The 23,068-nt window shown below is 38.3% G+C and overlaps 1 protein-coding gene across 2 annotated transcripts in view; it reads left to right on the forward strand.

The window, feature by feature from the left end:
• The window catches only part of ATRNL1 (attractin like 1), a 516,702-nt gene that overhangs the window by 202,405 nt on the left and 291,229 nt on the right, over window positions 1-23,068 (forward strand). For both annotated transcript variants that reach the window (XM_060274774.1, XM_060274775.1), the window contains exons 22-24: window positions 4,848-4,942; window positions 10,605-10,683; window positions 13,021-13,178. In XM_060274774.1, coding sequence (XP_060130757.1) covers window positions 4,848-4,942; window positions 10,605-10,683; window positions 13,021-13,178 — 332 coding nt within the window. The remainder of the gene's footprint in view (window positions 1-4,847; window positions 4,943-10,604; window positions 10,684-13,020; window positions 13,179-23,068) is intronic.

Genomic DNA, 23,068 nt, shown 5'->3' on the forward strand with positions numbered 1-23,068 from the left:
GGAGAAGACAGGGTACCTGCGCAGTAGCACACAAATGAAGCTGACGCGCGCAAAGCATCTTGGGGAGGTGAGCGTTAGTAGAATGCGCGCGCTGCCTCTTTGCAAAACAGTAGTGTTTGTAAAGCGCCACCTAATGGCATACAGCAGAACTACTGCCTCTATCTAAGTCTTGTTTTGCGCTAGACTCTGCTCATGCAGGAAGCGGCCAAAACAAAAAATCTGTTATCATACAAAATATATTTAATATATTTTTTAGCATCTTGCGGACCCCTCTGGCATAGCTCCGTGGACCACCTGTTGGGAACCACTGTACTATACAGTTTGAGCATTAAAGTTCTTGGTAGAGAATATAGTCCGAGTCCTTCATCCAGAGAGAGAGACAGGACATTGAATAGGTTAAAAAAAATGCACTAGTTGAATGCCTCCCACATCAAGTATACTATTGTAGTTGATTGGAAGAGCCATATACTACAAAATTCCATTTGTTAAATGGAAAAAGTGACTTTCATGTGTTGGTAGTAGTTGGATTAATAGTTTACTGCATTAACATTGCCTCTCTGGAGGTTTAGGTTTGCCCTCAGTATGTTGTTTTCCTGAGCATTTATGGGCTACAGTCAAACATTTTAAGAGGCCAAATGTTAAGACAATATCTTATATGGATTTGACTAGAACAATGTATTCCCTACAGGATACGAAAACAAAATACCCGTTAACCTGCTCTAGAGTCATTTACGCTCACTAGAAAGTGAATTGCTCTTTAATTGAGCAGCTTTACTGAAATTAAATTGTTGCTTACACGTTTTTCTTAGACTTTTATTTCCTTACTTAAATAGTGGTTTTCCTTTAGTTCTTGAGATACAGTTTTACAGTGCTCAGTGCAGACATGTGAAGCTGATTCGGACAATACCGGTACTTGCTTACCCAGATGAATGCTCCAGTTTTGAAGTACTTCCGTGCCTGTGTTAACTTTTCTTCTTCAGAGGAATCACCACTAATGTCTCTTCTATCTGTAGCAAAATGTTCAAATTATTTATCAGAATATGCACTGCTTGCTTGAGAATGGTCCTGACCTTTTGTAGACCTTAATGAGTCCATAGTGGGTGTAAAAAGTTTCTGCTCTGACTTAGTGCAGTATTTATACTGAGTTTGAAGTCATGTAATTGCCTATACAAGGTGTGATAGAAAAGAAAATATGCATACACACACATGCTTAGCAAATGGTGTCATGGACTGACTGGGTGCAGAGGAGTGGTGGGAGGCACTAACTGGGGAACTCCCAAGGGAAGAAGGCTCAAAGTCAGAGGACTGATGGTGGGATGACCATGAGTGGTCAGAGGAAGAATAAGGGGCAGACATAAACATAATAATTCAGAAAAAATATTTACTTTTTATACAGTATTTCAAAATGGATAAATTAGCAATTATTTAAAATATCACTAGAAATTAAAATATTTTAATACCATAAGAATCAATATATACTTCTGCTCCACATTAAACTTTGTCTCATACTTAAGAAGGAAATCTGTATTGAATGTGAAACATTTAACAGCTAGCTCTTTAAGAAAATCCATTATAATTAACTCTGAGGGGTTCTGGTTTTTGTTTTTTAATTACTACTATTGAAAAACATACTGCGAATTACACATGTATAAGAACGAAAAGATTTGAAAGTAAAGATGAATCTGGATAATTTGACTCAAGTACTTCATTAAGTATATATTTCAAGCTGCAGAACAATATAATACTTACAGATCTGTAGCCCAAACAGAAGTGTCTATCTACATTTTCTTCACCATGCACATTGGCACATTGACATTGTGAAAAAAAAATGCGTTCTAGGATGGAATTGTTAACATATGATTACATTGTATAAACCATATGCTGTTCAAATATGGGAGGACCTCTGAAATGTTTGCATTTCAAGCACTTGAATACCCCAAGATCCACCTGTCAAGAAAACCATTGGTACTTCCCCTTTCTCCCTTCCCTCTCTGAGTCAAGATGTCATTCTACCAGTAATGTGCTGTTCTATTCACAGGAACCCCTTTTATATTAATTGGGGTAAAGTGCTGATATATTTTATCTGTTGCCATGGTTGCACTTTTTTTAAAATTCCCTTTATGTAATTAGCTTGACCACTTGGGGAACAAATAAATTAAGGCACAAAGCATGACAGAGAATTAGCTGTATGTTGTTCTTTGCTGGATTCCATTGTCATGACCACAAGTAAAGTGGTCAGGGCTCATCCACAATTCCACTTGCGCATACTAACAAAGACTGAGTGGTTCCTGATAACAAATCCTGTATTAGTTGTCCTGCATTGTGGCCCTTTTACCTACTCCAGTGATGCACCCTTGATACTGTTGCTTAAGCTGTTTTAACATGGATGCTACTGAGATTGTTGTTTAGTCGTTTAGTCATGTCCAACTCTTCGTGACCCCATGGACCATAGCACGCCAGGCACTCCTGTCTTGCACTGCCTCCCACAGTTTGGTCAAACTCATGTTCGTAGCTTCGAGAACACTGTCCAACCATCTTGTCCTCTTGTCTTCTCTGAGTTATTCAAGCCCCTTTGCCACGACAAGGCATTGATCCATGAAGGGGGCTACTGAGATTATAGGAACATAATGTCTGGCTGCTTTAAAGTCATCAGCCTTTTTGCTCTCCTAATGCTAAACATCTCACTTTAATTTGGTCACAATCAATACAGGCTTCTTTCCTAATTAAAGTAATTTGTTTTTGTGAATCCGTCTTATGTAAACTCAAATAGGCTCTTGAATAGTCTGTGTTTTGAATGCAAAGGTTATGGATATATAATCTGTACTTTTGATTAAATGTTTGTGATAGAATTAAAAGTCTTTTGTGCAGGCATGTTTGCTAACAGAAGAATTTTGGTAATAAAATGAACCTTCTGTTAATATACCAAGGTAAACAAGTGTTGTTACATGGATCTTGCTTCTTTTACATTAAAAAAAAATAGCAATGTGATATGCTGCTTGTTCAGGTTCAATATTTTACCACATCTTATTTTTTTTAAATATCACAGACACCTGTAATATGAAATATCATTGAAACATAACCTTTTGGGGAAGCTATCCCATACTGAAACTTAGGAGCAAAAATGATAAAACTGCAGGTAACCTCATAAATGTTGTGGCTGGGTATGGAAATCTAAAATTTCACTCCCAGCTGAGCTGCTCTCTTTTCCTTTGGTATTTATGTTAAATTAATGTAGCACTCCTGTGGCTGACATTAGTAATTGGATATAGCTGAAGGAAATCTAACAGAGAAAATGGCACCCATTCTTCTTAAATTAAGGCATCAATTTTGATAATACTGGTGACATATTCCCTGACTGATGCTGGTGGAAGAAGTTAGGATTGCTACTAAATTTCTTATGTTGGTGGATCTCCAAATTACACCATTGAAGTAAAGGTATTTTGATGATATAATGGTGTAGAAATGACATTAATGGCATAATGTTAAGTCAGTGTTAAGTGGAATTGGGGCATGACAGGAGTGCAGTTTAGTCAGAAGTATATGCTCACTGTGGGCTCAATTCCATGCTCAAGATCAGCATAATATTAGTTGGGGTGTGTGTGAAGAGTGGTGTATTTTTAAAGCACCAATAGAAATGTGATTTGTGGGTGTTCTCTGTAAAATCATTGGCATTCAGGTGGTACTTTAACCTTTCCCTTAGAAAACTACCAAGGGTTTCTACATGTACGCCTCCTGACTAGTGAGCTGTGGAATTGTGGTTGAGGAGACACTATGTGCTCTTGCATTTTATGTGGGATAGGTTCTGTGTCATCATCTTGATATTTCTGCTGTTGCTGTGGGTCAGTACTTTCTATGCATGGGTAATGGGGGAATGACTGCTTTCCTCTCGCAGTTACAGTAGTTTGCTCTAAAGAACATTTCGTCAACGTGGGCTGATAGCTACTCAAGTGGTTTGTGGCAAGTCTTTTTCTCCTGATAATTGTCACTGTCCTAGAAGTTCAAGAACATGTTTTGGGGATAATGACGTCAAAGGCAAATTAGGACTCCTGCCAGGACAGTTATCCAAGAATGATAACAGTTGAAACGCAAAACTATATTAGAAGAGGTATGACCATGATTAGAATTCATGGATGTTTGTGCTGTGTGACTCAGATATATTGCATAGTACAGCTTTACAGGAATATTTAATAAATTTTAATAGAATTCATGGTAAGAATCTGGCAATATTTTACTCTGACCCATAGTACTGTTGCACTCCACCTGCTTCTTTCCATGTTGTGGCTTGAGATAGAAAGACTGAGCAGACCAATGCAATACCACAGAAAGGTGAAAATATTTGTAGGTCAATTCCATGATCTCCCAATAATACAGTATTAATTGAGCAGTGCTTCTCAAACTTTGTGGTTTCATGAACCACTTAAAAATTGCAGGGGGACAGGTCTCCCCCCCCCAGCACTCTTATCATCATAAAAAAACACACCCCAGCAACATTACAAATACCACTGGAAAGGACCGTTTTATCTGATAAACTTTTAGGGGGAAATTAGCAGACTGGTTCAGTGCCATATTATGAAAATCATGGGCTGTAGTCCAGGGACTTGTTAGTCTGTTGGAATATCTGTCTCTATAGTCAAAATGGATGATTTCCATTATAAAAGCACAAATAAATCAAGTGAAGAACCATGTACAAAATTCTGACTGAATAAAAATAAAAGAATTGTCCAGTAGCACCTTAGAAACCAACTGTTTGTTCTGATTATAAGCTTTCATGTGCATGCACACTTCTTCAGATACATCTGAATATAAGACAATCTCATCTGCTAATTTCTAAAATGTTTTGTCCACAGACAGTTTACTGATTGACTACCAGTTTACCTTCAGCTTATTACAAGAAGATGATCGCCATCACACTGCCATAAACTTCATTGCAAATCCTGAACAGGTGAGCTAATATAAGTAACTGCCTCTAATATGATTATTTAGTGATCATAGACTAGATATCCATTATATCTGGTGTTTTTCTAAATCTGTTTGTAGAAACTAAAAGGTGTTAAGAAGGGATTATATAAACAACTTTCAGTTCAGAGAAAACAAGTGGCTTCTTCAGGTTTTGAATAATCAAGAACTCAAATTTTGAACTGAGATATATATCCTCATCCATTAGGACTCAAATCAATTTCCATTCCACACATATGTAAATTAAGTTGTCTCGCTCCTGCAGATGCCCAGATGTTTCTTAATGCTCTCTTACTGGTTGCTGGCTAGCTTCAGTCTTTCTGCAGTGGAGCATGTCACAGTGCCTCCTCACTTGTATGCAGAGCTGATTGACGAATAGCTGCTTGTCACTGCAATTAGGGTGGCGTTGTGGTCGAAACCACAGAGCCTAGGGCTTGCCGATCCGAAGGCCGGAGGTTCGAATCCCCGCGACGGGGTGAGCTCCCGTGGCTCAGTCCCTGCTCCTGCCAACCTAGCAGTTCAAAAGCACGTCAAAGTGCAAGTGGATAAATAGGTAGGTACCTTCCAGCAGGAAGGTAAACGGCGTTTCCGTGCACTGCTCTGGTTTTGCCAGAAACGGCTTAGTCATGCTGGCCAAATTACCCAGAAGCTGTACGCCGGCTCCCTCAGCCAATAAAGGGAGATGAGCACTGCAGCCCCAGAGTTGTCTGTGACTGGACCTAACGGTTGGGGGTCCCTTTACCCTTTACCTTTAAAGCTGCAATCCTTGCCCCTATTCAATTCAGTAGGACTGATGTCCTGTTAGCATGGCTTCCAAGTATCCCATTTTCGCGGGAACCCCCTTATTTCCAAGCCGTTTCCGGTGCTGCCACGGATTTTTTATATCCCTTAAAGCTCCCAGATTTCAAAGTAAGCAGCTCCAAGTCCCTCCCCCTGCTGGCCAGGGACTGGGAAGACCTTGCCTCCTTGCAGAGAAAAGCCTGAAAGCGAGCGGGAGCCGTTTCCCTCTTTGCTTTGAGGCTTTTCTTCGCCCTGCTTGCTTCTCCTGGCACGTTCAAAGGAACAGCTGTTGCAGAGATCGGAGATAACACAGACTCAGTCCCTGCACACTGAGATTAGCCTGGTTGTTGGGGGAGGGAGCGGAATGCAGATTCATAGTCCTCATTACTACCCCTCTGGTTTGTGTGTATCTGTTGGGGGGGTGTATCGCTCTGAGGTGACGTGAGTGTGTTTTTTGGAGGCTCACTGGCTTTTGTGCACTTTAAAAAAGTTTGCTTTCTTTGTTTTGCTCCCTGCTTAATTAATTTGTGTGTATCTGGGGGGGGGGGCGTATTTGTAGAACAATAGGATTAAGGTCTTTTTCTCAACTCTGTTCATGTTATAACATTTTTGCTGTGAAGAAGAGGCATGTGATCTCTGCTGAGTCAAATTCAGTTTTGAGAACTCAAAAGTAAACCAAACATCTGTGATAATATCTTGTAGGCATAGAAACTGTCCAATAATCTTACAAAAACCTCTGGAAGAGCATGACGTTGTGAATGGATTAATGGAATTTATTTACCAAAAAATTTAAACACATACAGCCTTATTCTACATAATTAAAAAACTAATCTTTATTTCATGATGGAATAACCTTTGGATGGTAATATATTTTCCTCAAAAAGCATTTCATTTTAAAAAAATCCGATTCAAATTTATTTTTTTAAAAAAATATGATTTTTTATTTTATTTTTTAAAACAATTGATTTTTATCCACCCTGCAATTAACAGTTCTTTCTAGTCTGGCCATCGGTATGATTTAATCCTAATTGCTCCTGTTTTAAAGCTCACTCTGGCTGGCTGTATGCAACAGAGAAAGATGGATTGCTTTTGTCTCCTCCAAATTACAGTTAACATTTTCAGACGCAGCAGGCAAAACGTAAGGGTACTAATTTCTAGAAACTCTAGATGTTCCCTGGGTGTGCCAGCCTTGTCCTAGAATGTGTCTGGCTGCTATGTAAAATATCAGATGATCTATTGTTTGAAAAGCACCAAGTCCTCTCTCTAGGAAATTTGTTGTTGTTTAGTCGTTTAGTCGTGTCCGACTCTTCGTGACCCCATGGACCATAGCACGCCAGGCACTCCTGTCTTGCACTGCCTCCCGCAGTTTGGTCAAATTCATGTTTGTAGCTTCGAGAACACTGTCCAACCATCTTGTCCTCTGACGTCCCCTTCTCCTAGTGCCCTCAGTCTTTCCCAACATCAGGGTCTTTTCCAAGGATTCTTCTCTTCTCATGAGGTGGCCAAAGTATTGGAGCCTCAGCTTCACGACCTGTCCTTCCAGGGAGCACTCAGGGCTGATTTCCTTAAGAATGGATAGGTTTGATCTTCTAGCAGTCCATGGGACTCTCAAGAGTCTCCTCCAGCACCACAATTCAAAAGCATCAATTCTTCGGCGATCATTTGTCCATGGAGTTTTCTTGGCAGGGATACTGGAGTGGCTTGCCAGTTCCTTCTCCAGGTGTATCAAAACTCTCCACTATGACCTGTCCATCTTGGGTGGCCCTGCATGGCATAGCTCATAGCTTCTCTGAGTTATTCAAGCCCCTTCGCCACGACAAGGCATTGATCCATTAGAATACCCTCAATGCGTTCTCCTGTATCCAAATTAGGCCAGACACACACTTCATAGCTGGAGATCAGAATTTTACATTTCTTAGGAATGGTGGTTTTTTGCATCCAGAGTGTCTGCCTGTATATGACGCTTCTTAATGGGCAGAAATTCAACATGTGAAGATTTCCTCTTCACTACATGTTCACACTAGGGAAATGTAGTATCTGTGCTGAATGCTCACCTGTTGCGCAGCTTTCAAAGGTACAGCACCCAAGCCAGAGTCCCACATCTTTTTGCACAAGATAGTGACCGCCGAGGTCTCCTTATCCCTTTCCCTTCTCCTCTTTTCATTGTATGTCTCAGAATTATATTATATATAGATGGTTTATATCAGGCATCCCCAAACTTTGGCCCTCCAGATGTTTTGGACTACAATTCCCATCTTTCCCGACCACTGGTCCTCTTAGCTAGGGATCATGGGAGCTGTAGGCCAAAACATCTGGAGGGCCACAGTTTGGGGATGCCTGGTTTATATGATTTTATTGTTATATATATGCCAATAAAGGTGTTGAATTGAATTGAACTGACCAATCATGTCAATTCTGCTCCCCCCCCCCAACAAAAAATCCTGGCTACGCCCATGCTGGAAGTCCAGTAAATGCAGAGTCTAAAATTACCAAATTGTTTCTGGTACCTGAACACTTTAATAGCAACAAGTTATTAATATTTTTTAAAAATCTATCCTACCTCTCACTCCAAAGATGCTCAAGCTGGCTAATGAACAGTAATACACACAGAATATTACAGAGGTGTGTACAATGTCTCTCTCATATTTTTCCCCTCTAACATTTTAACAAATCACTTTTGGTTATTGAGACACTGGGAAGAAAAGGGGGGAAGAGGAGGGTGGGATGGGGAGATGGATGTGGTTGGTGTCCATTCTGAAGATGGGGGAAGATGATGGTGTGTAGTCTGGTGTAAATTAATTTGTAGCCTGGGGGGATTACCACGCCCCGCGGTGTGGACTGTCCCTGAGAATCATAGACTGTCCCCGGGACAGGTGAGGGTGCCGATCCCTTATTTTCAAATCCGAAACTTGGCAGCTGTACCTAGTAGGCGTGGTTAGGATAGTACTGTAAGGTGTGAAACATTTATTTTTCCTTGGACAAGGCAGTGGATAGTGGAGATGCTTATAGAAGTTAAATAAAGTGTGTGTGTGTTCACTCCGTATTTAAAGTGTTGCTGTTTTAAAAGCCAGGGTACCCATATATACTTCTCAAGACCTGAAGTTCATTTTCAGAGGTCCTGCTCCAGGTATCTCTACCAGTGAAGTGAGGTGGTATCAATTAGGCTTCTCACTGATGGACATGCTAACCTGGTGCTTACACTGTAGACTTTTGGGGAGCTGGTGTAGATTATATATCCCAGATTTTTCAGTTTTAGAAACATGTTTTTGTGCTTTTTAGACTTTGGAAATTACTGTTTTCACTGTTGTTGGTTGTATCCTGTTTATATTCTGATACTCGTTTTTATGTTCACACTGTATTCTTATTTTGACTATTTTCTGTACACTGCAGATAAATGTTTGTTAGTGGGCAGTATAAAAATATTGTTAATAACCACATGATAAATTTAAAAACCTTTAACGATGCAACGACACTAACTCTATGCAGAGTTAATGTAAAATTATTCCTCATGCTTTAGCAGATCTGAGAAGTGCAATAATTCTGCTCTGAAAACACTCATCAGCAACACATTAACTTGAAACATATCTTGTGTGGCTGTGAGATGGGAATGCTGCAGTTTGTAGTATTTTTCCTAATAATATCACATACTTTACAAATATAGTAGCAATTTAGATGCCTTTTTGTAGAGCTATTGACATTGATGGCTGAGCTTTTATTTCTCAGGAGCATGCAATTTGAAGAGATGCTCCAAACCTTAATTCTGAATTAACCAAATTACCGTGCAATCCTATGCATATCTGCTTAGAAGTAAGCTCATTGACTTCAGTTGGACTTACTCCCAGGTAAGTGTGTATAGGATTGCAACCTTCTTCTACAGTGTGGATCTGAAATCTTGCTTGAGAAAACAACTTTTCTATAGCTAAAATATATAAGAAAACATTTGGGTGTATGTTAATTTCATTGAATCCTTCTTATAAATAAAAATTTTAAGTTGGATTTCATATTATCATGTGAAATGGTTAGATTGTTAGTCTTATACTCTCTTGGATATATTCCTTTTCAGTTAAACATTCCTGAGTTTATTAGCTAATATCCTGATGTAATCAGCCATTTCCTAGAACCCTACAACTTCGCTAGCAAGGGCAGGGAAGGTACTACGGTACTTCTTCTGTTATTGATGATAAGCAGCCTACTTGCTCTAGTGCTCTAGAGCAGGCCTGCTCAAACTCGGACCTCCAGACGTTTTTGGCCTACAAGTCCCATGATCTCTAGCTAGCAGGACCAGTGGTCAGGGATGATGAGAATTGTAGTCTCAAAATATCCGGAGGGCCGAGTTTGAGGAAGCCTGCTCTAGAAGAACAGCTTTTTTGGTGGCTGTAGGGAATTGTCCATTAGCAAATCAATGGGAAGCCCCTTGAAAGCAGTAGTGATTGCGCTCCAGAAACTACCATATTTACTCAAATCTAATGCTCACCTTTTTTGGCCAAATTATGTTGTGAATATTAAGATGCATATTAGATTTGATGGAACATTTACATTCACTGGCCAAAAAAAAAAAATGGTTCCAAGGTTCTGAAAATTGAGGTGTGCTTTAGATTCAATGGTGCATTAGACTCTAGTAAATATGGTAACATGCACAAAGAGCTTCTGTTACTAGCTATGGCAGTTTTGCAAGTTCATGGAGGCCTTCACTGTCATCAGCTGTAGAGGATGAAGGCCTTGTAGCATGTGAAAAACTACGTCAGTAGAGCATGCCCAGTGTGTTTAAGATCAGGGCATATGTTTGAACACCTGTAATTGAAATAAGGTCAGTGCTTGTTTAAGCAATAGTCTTACGTAATTTTCATATTTTCTTTTTAATTTTTTAGTCAAACAAAAATTTGGACATATCAATTAATGCATCAAACAACTTTAACCTGAATATCACGTGGTCAATTGGCTCTACAGGTAAGAAAGCCCATAATGTATTTCTACTTCCATATTCCCTCAAGTACGTATCATCTAACTATATTTACATGATTGCCTTTTTGTTTCTTATTAGGAAAGCTTAATAAAATGTTTTCTTTTTCCATTATCATTATGCCATTATTAATGATATTACTTAAAACTTAGATAATTTGCAATCTGAATAAAGGTTCATTAACATGTTAACTTTCTTCCCTATTCAATTAAAATTACTTGGGTAGCAAAACCTTGTATGCTCTTTAAATTTTTAGAATGGCAGTGTTATGAACGCAGTGATTTTAATTAAGATAAATTACTTTCTTAACTACTGCAGAGACTTGAGATTTTAATTTCTTTGTTTCAGTGTTCAAGCCTGGAATTTAATTATTAACCTTAACGTTGATATCAAACAATAAAATCCTTCTGTGTGTGCTGATAAAAGAACCTGCTTATCTTTTTTTTTCAAACTTTTGAACCCAATTTCTCCATTGGCTTTAATAAAAAGCTTTGTTTAGAAAGTTTCTTTGAATTGGTTCTGTTGACTTTCTGAAAATATATCCAAGGAGAGCACCATTGATTGCATTTTTAATTAATTATGCAGAATGGTTAAGAACAGGAGGCACTTTACACTTTATGTGACAGATCTGTTTCTCCAGGTGTCAATGGGCATTTACCTGTGGAACACTGCAACATTTGAAAGGGAGATGGGCATTTGCAAACATATGGTACACACACACTGATGAATTGCAGCCAGGTGTAGCGCCACTTGTGTATCCACTGTATATCTCTGTATTTTGCAGACCTGCACTCCCTGTTCTTCTGAGATCTGTGCTAGCATTACAGATTGTATGCTGATAGGAAGAGCTTGATGTTAATAGTTCAGGGGGCTAATAGGGAGGCAGCATTTACTGGTGAAGCAGAATGTGGGATTCCCACTCCAGATTTTAAAGGTCTACATTGTTGAATCTTAGTTCTTTTTAGTGTAGAACTAGATCAGGCTTTCTCAAACTTGGCCCTCCAGATGTTTTGAGACTACAATTCCCATCATCCCTCACCACTGGTCCTGCTAGCTAGGGATCATAGGAGTTGTAGGCCAAAAACATCTGGAGGACTGAAGTTGAGGAAGCCTGAACTAGATGCATGTTAAATATGGAGTTTTCATTCTCATGATTACTTCCAGCAATGAAAGTGAGTGAGGGTGGTCACTTGAAGGGAGAAGCAGCATGGGAAGGGGAGCTTAATACATTGATTTACTCATTTCCCACTGAAATAATTTGTTCCAGCTGCTTTCTCCCCAGTACTTTCCCCTCCACGAGTCTGGAGAATAGTTACAGAAGCAAAATGACAAAGCCCCCCCCCTGCTGTTCTTCCTGCAACTTCCACCCCACACTGTACTCAGCATATCAGAGGCAGTCTCTTGTTTGTTATCAAATGTGCGTTTCCCATTTAATAATACTTTCTCTGAGGTGTAGCTTCTTTTACTTCTTTGTGGCTTGAAATCCCGTACTTTTTGAGGGGAATCTTTTGTTTCTTTTTGCCAGCTCAGCAATTTACAAATCAAAACAGAATTGCTGAAGAGTCTCATGTCTTACAAATGGAATAGGTTTATCTAGTTGAATATGAGATGTCCTAAGAATAGTTGAGATACTAAAGCAATATTTCACAATCAAGACAAATACATTTTTACACACTTGAATAACTTATTCAATTTTAGTGTAACTTACTTGAGGAAACTATATTAGCTGTGTGGTGAAATGGGATAAAGTTGGTTTAACTTTCAAATCCGTTATATGTTTCATTAATCATTCATAATATCTGAACAACTATTCATAATCTTTGCTAGTATATAAAGGATATATGTATAAATGTTTGTTTTATATTCCTCATGCCATTTTTGAAAATGTATAAAAGTCACTTATAGAGATGTTATACGTTAGAGATCTTTCCTCATAATATTCCATCATGATTTTAAAGATGAATCCAGTGTGCTGTCTTGATCATATGAACTGTGTGCTTGATTCAAGCAGCAAAGTATGCAGAAAGGAACTCTCAGCTGTCTAGTACAATTCAGTGTTCTTTTCTCCTGAATATTCATCCAAGGCTGAATGTGCATTTTCTGAAATTGTTGCTGTTTCTCCTTCCTTGGACTGGGTGGAATGAAGCAGCTTTGAGGAATTTAAATTTGTTTCAGTCGATAGTTTTGTTATAATAATGGATATCTTGATACCTGCTAGTTTTATTGTTGTGCCCCACCATGTGTGTCCTTGAGATGGAATGGACTACAAGCTAATTATTTTTTTTAATGGGCATGCTTTTCATTATTTTTATGTACTCTCATAGCTGGAACGATATCAGGAGAAGAGATTCCTGTAGTTTCAAGGGCTAATATAAAGGAATACAGAGATAGTTTTTCCTGTGAAAAATTCAACTTTCGGAGCAACCCAAATATCACTTTCTATGTATACGTCAGCAACTTTTCATGGCCAATCAAAATACAGGTTAGTATAAATAACAACTATGATCTTCTGTTATATTAAATTAACATTTTCCTCTGATCTGACCACCAGAAATGCAAAACTGGCTGTATTGTCTATGGAGGGTGGCCCTGTCATAAATCTGTGTGGTTCATATTTTTTAAAATGCTCCTCAAACACTGCTATGAACCCAGCCACGTGATCTGCAACTTATGGTTACCTGTCTTCATTACAGCTTGAATAAACCAATCTGCATGGTTATTTTTTTCTATCATTTTTAAAAACAAGTAGTTCTCTGAAAACCTTGTGAATTAATGAGACCTGATTGCTGAAAGAAAAAAGTTTATACTTTTACAGAATGGAAACTTAGACTCAACAGCTTAGTCATATCGTTCCTAGCTGCTGCTGCGGTACAAAACTCCTTACCTTTCACATACCTATTTCTACATGTTGGGATATATACAAAGCTTATGAAAATATATAATTATTTAGTACATGGACCCAAGTATTCCATAACAATAAAACAAAGTTGGAAGTATTTGATTTAAGATGAACACAGTGTTCAAATTTAGCTTCAGTGTCTCTTCTCTAATATTTTTTGCCATCTGACAGTGTAAGCATATGCATGCCTATACAGGTAAGTGTGATGGGGCTTACTTCTAGGTAAGGTGGTAGAGGATTGAAGCCCAAAAGTTCAATCCTCAAAATATGTATTTAAGTCAATATTTCTTTGTTCTTGGACTCAGGGATACTTAGAAATGTACAATAGACTCCATGAGACTGATGTGTCAGGCATTTATGACTGGATCCAAAATTAAGATTCTTGATTTTTTTAAAAAAATCACTGTTCCCATTGTGTGTGCACAGCTAATTAGTATGTTGAGATTATGGGCAGAGACATCAGGTATTAACCCTGCTTCAGATGTAATGCAAAACCAAAGCTTGTTAACAAGCCATGATCAAAACCTCAGTTTAATTTTGACTTGTTTGACCTCCCCAACCTGGTGCCCTTGATATGTTTTGGACTACAGCTCCCATAATCTCTGAGCATTTGACATGCTACCTCAGGCACCAGCCTAGGGAAGGGTGTCTTAAACTAATTACATTTTCCTGCAGGTTTGAACACAACAATAGTTTAAATTGGGAAGTGGATGTTTCCAGCATCCTTCCAATCAGTGTTTAAGGGGAAATGGCCAACCCTATGGCTTGCTTCTGCATGTTCACATAAAGTATATTTCAGTGTTACATCCAATGTAGGCCATTTGACAGCATAGCTTTGCAAACTCTTGAGACGTTTGGACCTCCAGTGTACATGGGACATTCAAAAAGTATGCAAAACTAATGAAAAAATTTATGACTATAAATGCCATCATCATTAACACCACACTGTCTCCTATGGTCTAACCTCCAAAATCCAAATGAAGTCAGCTGTACTCCTTTTAATTCTTTCTGATCTACTTATGTTAGCTTAATATCTTATCTGCATGGTGTAAATATTGTCCCATTTATTTAGAAAGGTAGCATTTTATCCAGGTAATTAAATCTTTCACTCCTATTTCTGATTTGACCTAATAATCTTGCTACTTTCTCCTTCCCCCTAACTACTGTTGAAAATATTTATTTAACTTTATCTCCATGAGATCTCTGCTCTCATTCTTGAGTATCCATGGATATGTGAACATTATGAACATGAAAAACAGTACTGAAATAAAATCCCCTATACTGGCCATCAGCCACCATGCTAGTGTGCAGCCCTCACCAACCCTCACACTGTAAATCAGCCCTCACACTGTAAATCAATGAGCATCTGCTTTTTGATACTTTTTGCACCTTCAGTCATATGGGATATGTCTGCAGTGGGGCATTCCAGTGGGGAAAATAAGCTATTTACAAGGAATAAGATAATGAGCTGGTTTATAAATATTGCTACTAGGTTAGGCTATTTTTGAATCATCTTTGTATCACCTGCCTTCATATAGCATTAGCTTGTTATGGACTGACAGACAGCAACAGAGAGTGATTGCTATGTTAATTTAAAACAAACAATCCAAAGGCTAAGGACTTGATTGTAGGAAATATATGTGTGCAAGGATGGTAAAAGATCACTAAAGAGTAACTAATTTATGTTAGGTCATCTACTCAAACAATGAATCATTTAATCAGTTAGCAGCTGGAATTTTGTGTTCATTAATTGGCAGAATGAGGCATATATATTATATATATTTAGAATATGTTCTATATAATTACATGTATCTAGGTGAATGAGTACATGCAGAAAACATACTGTCTTCCTCAAAAGCTATTTACATGAATACTGAGGTTAAAATTTGACATTGGCATAAACTTTGAAAATACAAATGGACTAAAATGGGAGAGAAAAGTCAAATCTGTTTTCTCCCCCACAGTTTCAAAGGCTATGTACTTCAGATGTGTAACAATATAAAACACTGCAATAAAATTCAACATGTATTGGTCTTAATTCTTTCTGCACCGTTGAACACACAACATAAAAATGATTGTTTCGAACATTAGTGGTTCAGAGCTATTTCAGAATGCCTTCTTCAGCAAAAAGAACTTTCCAATGAAGTTTTTTCTTCTTCAGTTCAGTAGTGTCCTCTCTTGCTTACCCTGAGGTTTCAATATAATATTTTACAATGTGTAACATCTGCAGAAATCATGCAGAAATTGTGTCATAATGATATGAGACTTTTTTGTCAAAAGTAGTACAATAGGACAACATTATTTTTCTTCTCCTTTAAACAGTATGATTAAGTAACAGGTTTAAAATACAAAGCCCAGATAGCAATGGATTTTCATTTAGAACTTTTGCAGTGAAAGGTTTTTCATCTGCGGTCTTCAAAGTAGACCATGCAAACCACACATCTAAGAAGTAAAATTGGGAGTTTTAACATGGTGCCAAAATGAAGGCAAGATTGTTGCCAGGCAGCTCTCAGCTGGGAGGAAATTCTTCAAGAGGGCTGCCAGTACAGAAAAAGCCCTCTGCTCTGTAACCATATCATATGTAACACCCAATATGGGGTGCCCCTGAAAAGACCATTGCTTGGGTAGGACAGTATTGGGAGAGGTGTTTCTTCAGTTATCAATTTTCCAAGTTGTTAAGGACTTCATCGCACCTTCAATTCAGAACAGAAACACTGTTGTATGACTCTAACTCTGTGCAATATACAGTAACAGTCTAACAGCCATGTTTCATTCCAGTTGCAATTTCCAAGGCATGTTTATGGGCACCTCCACACAAAGCATTTTATAGTAATTGAATTAGGAGCTTATGAGAGCATGTACTACTGTGGTCACTATTAATATCCAGGAACTGATGTAGGAGATGAAGCAAGCAAAGTTGATATGGCACATTTATTTAAACAAGAGGTCTTCATTGATCTGGTTTGGGTGTTACCATTTATAACTTGCCAGGAGAGAGGGAGGCACAGCAATGGCATGTGAGGCCAAAACCTGCTACCAGGCTTGGCACATATGGAAGTGTGTGTGTGGAATAATTATTGTTTAAATTGGGCGTTTGTGATTTGTGCTCTGGGTATGAATGTGTGCTGCATTTGGAATTGGTAACTGTTCTTTTGTGATGTTTTGAAACCTCTGTCAATGTGGCTTTGCTCAGTTGCTTGATTCATCAATATCTATTTGCACAGCTGTGAATGAAAGTGTATTTATTGGCTAACTACTTACGATATACCTGAAACTGGATTATGAATGTTAATCTGAGGAGCTGAAGGAAGGGTCTTAGTATATGGAAGGGTCTAACCTTGTGTTGGAAGGTTGATGTTGATGACTTTGGAAAACTTGGGTTGGGTGAGACCCAATGCCCACTAACCTGCTTTTGCTAAGCTTTTATTTCCATAACCTGTAGCAGACAGTTTAATTTATAAACCTTTTTGCAACTTGTATTTTCTCCAATGATCCCCTCTCTGAATGGGAACTTGAACTTGATTTTCTGTGGTCTGTGCCAGCCCTGTGACTCTGATAAACTGTCTTACAGATCTATTGGCTTGATTTCTGCAAATATATTTTTTAAATGGTTAGCAACAAATATACTTACAACACTGATCTCACTGTCCATTCAGGCAGATTTTCAGTAGATTTGGAATTATTGTTGTTTAGTCATTTAGTCGTGTCCGACTCTTCGTGCCCCCCTGGACCATAGCACGCCAGGCACTCCTGTCTTGCACTGCCTCCCGCAGTTTGGTCAAACTCATATCCGTAGCTTCGAGAACACTGTCCAACCATCCTCTGTCGTCCCCTTCTCCTAGTGCCCTCAATCTTTCCCAACATCAGGGTCTTTTCCAAGGATTCTTCTCTTCTCATGAGGTGGCCAAAGTATTGGAGCCTCAGCTTCACGATCTGTCCTTCCAGTGAGATTTGGAAACCCCTAACCAAAAAACTTCTGAAGGACTGAACTTTTTTCATTATGTAACACAAGCAGATATTATATGGCAATTGCTGAAGAAGAACATGAGCCATTTTGTATGCTAAGGCTTGAGGCTGTTTCTTATTTTCACATAGGGGGAATACATGCAAACACACACACATGCTCAAGAGGCTGCACATAGAGCCATTCACAGCAGTGTAAGTAATGTAATAACAGTGATTTACTGTTCAAGGTTCAATTTTCTAAACACCTTAATGACTTCCAGGATGACTGTTAGTAATATGGCTGTATGCAAATATTATAAATCTTGAAATATTGATTGGGCATTGACAACATTGTGCATGGCACATTAATTAAAAAAACTTTTCTGAATATATCATTTTAGTAAACATAAAATCTGTTGTGAAATAAGGATAGAAAATGAATTCTAATAAAAACAGGACATAGAGCCCTCAGAATGGTTCTTTGGGCTTGATACTTCACATAAGACTTGAACATTCCTTTGATGTATGGGACAACCTTGAAGCCAATAGTTGTTGACTCTGTTCAGAAGTCTTCAAATCCTGTCATTTTAAATAAACTCAAATGGATTTAGGATACATTTACATTATTTTATGGAATATTATTTTTAGATAGCTTTGTAAAGTACCAAAATTTATATTCTTTAAGCATCAAATTGAAAACTTGGGGGGGGGGGTTAAATTTTAAATACTGGATATTTCACTATGTTTAACTTTTATTTTATTTTAGCTTTGGATACTTCTAAATAGAAGAAGTTTAAAGTAAAATTTAACTTAAAATATTTTCAAGATATTATTCACCATTACATAGTACAAAATGTTGCTATACGTAACATAAATTGTAACTAATGTTAGTTGGAAAACAGGAAATAATGTATTTTAAGTGCAGTTGGATATAAAGAGAAAACTCTGATGGTAGTTGTTTGGAAATAGAGCAATTTTGTTGGGAAACTGTGAGGTCTTAAAAGGTTTGATACATCTGAATAAATTTGCTGGGGGAACATTATAGTTTTATTTCACAGTCCAAGAGTTTAACTAAGTGGCATTCAACACTGCTTCTAGCTGCATCATTCTCTATCTCTTGGGTGACTGTACAAAATTTAACATATTTAAAACAACAGTTTGTCAGGGAGTGGGAATACTGTTCATATTTCAGTTGATGTTTTAAAAACAAAACACCTAATTGAGAAATAATTAGTCTGCAATCACACACTGTTTTAATTTGTATATCATATGAATGCCTGAGATAAGATCTTTACAAATTAATGTAGATTGCTTTGGGTTCCCCCTCACCCAGACCAAGACATGATCCACTGCTGATTTCTAGAACATAATGGATACACACACACACACACTGTATTTCATATATCTGTGATATTTTAGAAGTGTATACAGTCATACCTCGGTTTAAGTACGCTTCGGTTTGAGTAATTTCAGTGTAAGTACTCCATGGACCCGTCTGGAACGGATTAATCCACTTTCCATTACTTTCAATGGGAAAGTTCGCTTCAGGCTAAGTATGCTTCAGGTTAAGTACGGACTTCCAGAACCAATTACACTCATACTTTGGGTTGAGTACTCCGTGGACCCGTCTGGAACGGATTAATCCACTTTCCATTACTTTCAATGGGAAAGTTCGCTTCAGGTTAAGTACGCTTCAGTTTAAGTACTCCGTGGACTGTCTGGAACGGATTAATCCACTTTCCATTACTTTCAATGGGAAAGTTCGCTTCAAGTTAAGTATGCTTCAGGTTAAGTACAGACTTCCGGAACCAATTGTGTACTTAAACCAAGGTACCACTGTACTGAGATTTGCTTCTGCAATGTTTATTTCATTTATGTAATTAATTAAGTGAAATGCAGCTATCACATTTAATGTTTAATAGCAAATCTAATCAATTTTACTTTCATTCCAAAACAAAGGCTGTGGCTGGTAACTCAGGCCATAGGGTATGCTGTGAGATTTTGGTTGTACCTTAAAGCATTAATAATTCATACTCCTGGTGTACTGGGCCATGGGAATCTAGGAAGGTCACTTTTGCTCAGAATTTTTTTTGCACACACATACACACACACACACTCACTCACACACACACGGTTTGGGCTGTCCAGTGATCAGCCCTTCTCAGCCCATGGCCTTCTCAAGTACATCAGGGGATGGTCACAATAGCTATCAGAAGAGGACACCAGGGATCTGCTTCAAGGCAGTGTCAGTGCATTAAAATCCTCCTGGCTGTTTTAAAATAATACTTACATTGGTTAAAAGAATCAGACAGGATATTAAGCGTTTCCTCAAGGAAATGTTTGTTTTCATACCACAATCCTAAATATTTATAAGCATTCATTTCAAAGTGATGGAGAGGAAGGAATAAGGATAGAGTATATTCCTCTAGGATATTACTGGAGGGTCCACAATAGCAAAATTGTGCATATTGATGACATATAAGAAATGGGAGAATTTGTTATAGTATACTAATGATTTGAATGAAATTTTGGGTTTGTTCTCCCAGCGGTTCCTCTAAAGTTTCTATTGATGTTAATGTGACATTATTATTTTTGACTGCTTATTCAAAACACAGCAGTTATACTGCAAAGCTAGTGATGTTCAATAACACCCTAATGGTTAGCTGCGGTTCTTGAGTGAAAATAGTCATGAATAGCACTAGATGGTTGTTTCTCCGCCTGACCTTATACAACCCATATATTAGAAATTATTCAAGTGGTTAATCTCTTGTGCATCAATGGAAATAGATTCCCCCCCCCTCAGCTCTTACTTTTCCCATAGCTATTACAAAAGGGGGAATTCTGTTTAATGCATACTGTGCCTGTAATAACCTCCCTAAGCTGATTAAGCACTTTTTGTAAAATGATTACACTGATTTTTCTAACCTAATAAAGTTAATTTAAATTCATGTGTATTCACTATAAAAAAAACCCTGCATTTGTTTAGAAAATACTTCTTGAAAATTATTTTTGTCTGTGCCAGTGAGGTGGTATTGGGGGGGGGGAATCAATCGCAGTGGTATTACTTGCAAAGCAATCAATTTGCTTCTATTGTAAGTGGAAGACATATCCTGAAGGGTTGAAAGAGAGATCCACAATTACTGCTCTTTTCTTTCTTTAAGTGAATGAGCCACATTTTCTTATTCTGATTATTGTTCAGGGTGTATATAAAGTTTACAAGAACAATATTTAAATATTTGTATAAATTTGGCTTATCCCCTGTTTTGAACTGCTCCTTTGACAAATCTCAGTAAACAGTTCAGCTGCCAGTTTAGTATTTTCACCAGGGGTGCAGACATAAACCCATTAACCAGGGAGTCTGCTCTGTTGAGCCCAATGTGGCTTACTTTGAGTAGAAATATGTAGGATTGCAGTATAAGTGTATGATGCCATGGGAAGACTTGCTGCTTTCATTGTCAGCTTTAATGTTCAGAGAATAAGTTGAAATGACATTGTTTTCTGTGGTGCCACTGGCTCTAAGAACTGGTAGGAAGGTTTTATTTTCAAAACTAAGCTCACTTGGGTTTCATAGGCATAGTCTCCACCTGCTTGTGCGCAGCTCAGGTGGGCAAGATACATAAGCTGAGGTTTGGGGTGTGCCCTCTCTGTTAACTACAATTGGTCTTAATTTTATAAGGAGAGGCATGTTGGAGAACTAAAGTGATAACACTGAAAAAAATCAGGTAATTGTCTATTTATAATATTGAGCAGCTTTATAGATATGACAATGCCTAGATTATGAATGCTTAAAAAGGTAAAGGACCCCTGACAGTTAAATCCAGTTGCAAACAACTCGGGGGTTGCGGCACTCATCTCGCTTTACTGGCTGAGGGAGCCGACGTTTGTCCGCAGAGAGTTTTTCTGGCTCATGTGGCCAGCATGACTAATCCGCTTCTGGCGAAACCAGAACAGCGCACAGAAATGCGGTTTACCTTCCCGCCAGAGCGGTACCTACGGTATTTATCTACTTGCACTTTGATGTGCTATAGAATACTGCTATAGCAGAGTTTGTGAGAGAATGTTTTATAACACTGTCTAACCTTTTGCAAAACTTTGTTGTTTTAACCTTGTAGACTTTTAAAGCTTTGTAAAGATTGCTATATAGGGGACAGAAGAAGAGATCTAAATTAAATGCTAATGAATTTTCTTTTGCAAAACGTATTAACTTTTCTAGTTAACATTGATTACAAGACAAGGGAAGAAATCAGGCAATTAGAAACTAGTGCAGTATAAAAGGGTTGTAAGCAATGCTTCACAAATGTTAATTCCATTGAGTCTTCAAGTGACTTTCATCTAACTTTGCTATATATTTCCAAAGGGTAAGAATCACATTACAGTGGTGCCTCACTAGACGAATTCAATTCGTTCCACGGGTCTATTCTTATAACGAAAAATTTGTCTAGTGAATCCCATAGGAATTCATTTAATTTTTTTTAAAAAAATTGCCCATAAGAACGCATTAATTGAATTTCAATGCATTCCTATGGGAAACCGCGATTCGCTAGACGAATTTTTCGTAAAATGAATTTGTCTAGCGAGGCAACCTCCGCTAGAAAAATCCTTTCTTTAAGCGAAAATTTTGTCTTACGGGGTGTTTGTTAAGCGAGGCACCACTGTATATGGATGGTTCCCTATAGTACTAAATTAGACTGGGCGTAATCTAGTCCACTAAGAGTCCTACAACCATGTGTGGTGGGACCTCCCTAGGACATAGTAGAGAGCATTTGCACTTAGCTACAAACTCACATTACTTGAGAGAATTATGGAGGGGAACAACTATATGGAAATATGGAAGATGGGTGCACAGGCTTCCCATTCCCCATAATGATATGATTTGGGGCATGCATGCATGCATGCACAGACCATGCACAGGAAAGAGAAAGCAGATGTTTATTAAACCTTATGGTGATCCTTCTATATACAACTGCTGTATCAACTGGTGGGTCAGGGCCTGCTAGTGGGTCGCAGTAGGAGCACTGCCACCATGCAAATATATAGTAAAATATTAAGAAATGGGTCCCCAAATGTTTGGGTTAAAAGAGGGCCCTGGGTGTGAAATGTTTGAAGATATTTGGACTAGACTGAGTCCAATCAAGTCTGTAGTTCAAATGTCATCCATGAAATAGATCAGGCCATGGCCAAACTTGTCCCTCCCGCTGTTTTGGGACTACAACTCCCATCATCCCTGGCAAACAGGACCAGTGGTCAGGGATGGTGGGAATTGTAGTCCCAAAACAGCTGGAGGGCCAAGTTTGGCCATGCCTGAAATAGATGAAATCATAAATTTCTGAAGTTATGTAAGAAAGAGTTCTAACAGGAAGCTCTGGGACTCATTCTTTGAAAGAGACAGAGATATGTGTTAATGATATTATCTCTCAAGGATAAATGACAGAATCTTAGTCTTTGTTTACACAAATAGAAGGGTATGTACCGGGACTGGAAGCAGGAGGGGGAAACCATAATAATGCCAGTGCTGCTGACAGAGTTAA

This window comes from Zootoca vivipara, chromosome 5, assembly GCF_963506605.1.
Source record: "Zootoca vivipara chromosome 5, rZooViv1.1, whole genome shotgun sequence".
Lineage (NCBI taxonomy): Eukaryota > Metazoa > Chordata > Lepidosauria > Squamata > Lacertidae > Zootoca > Zootoca vivipara.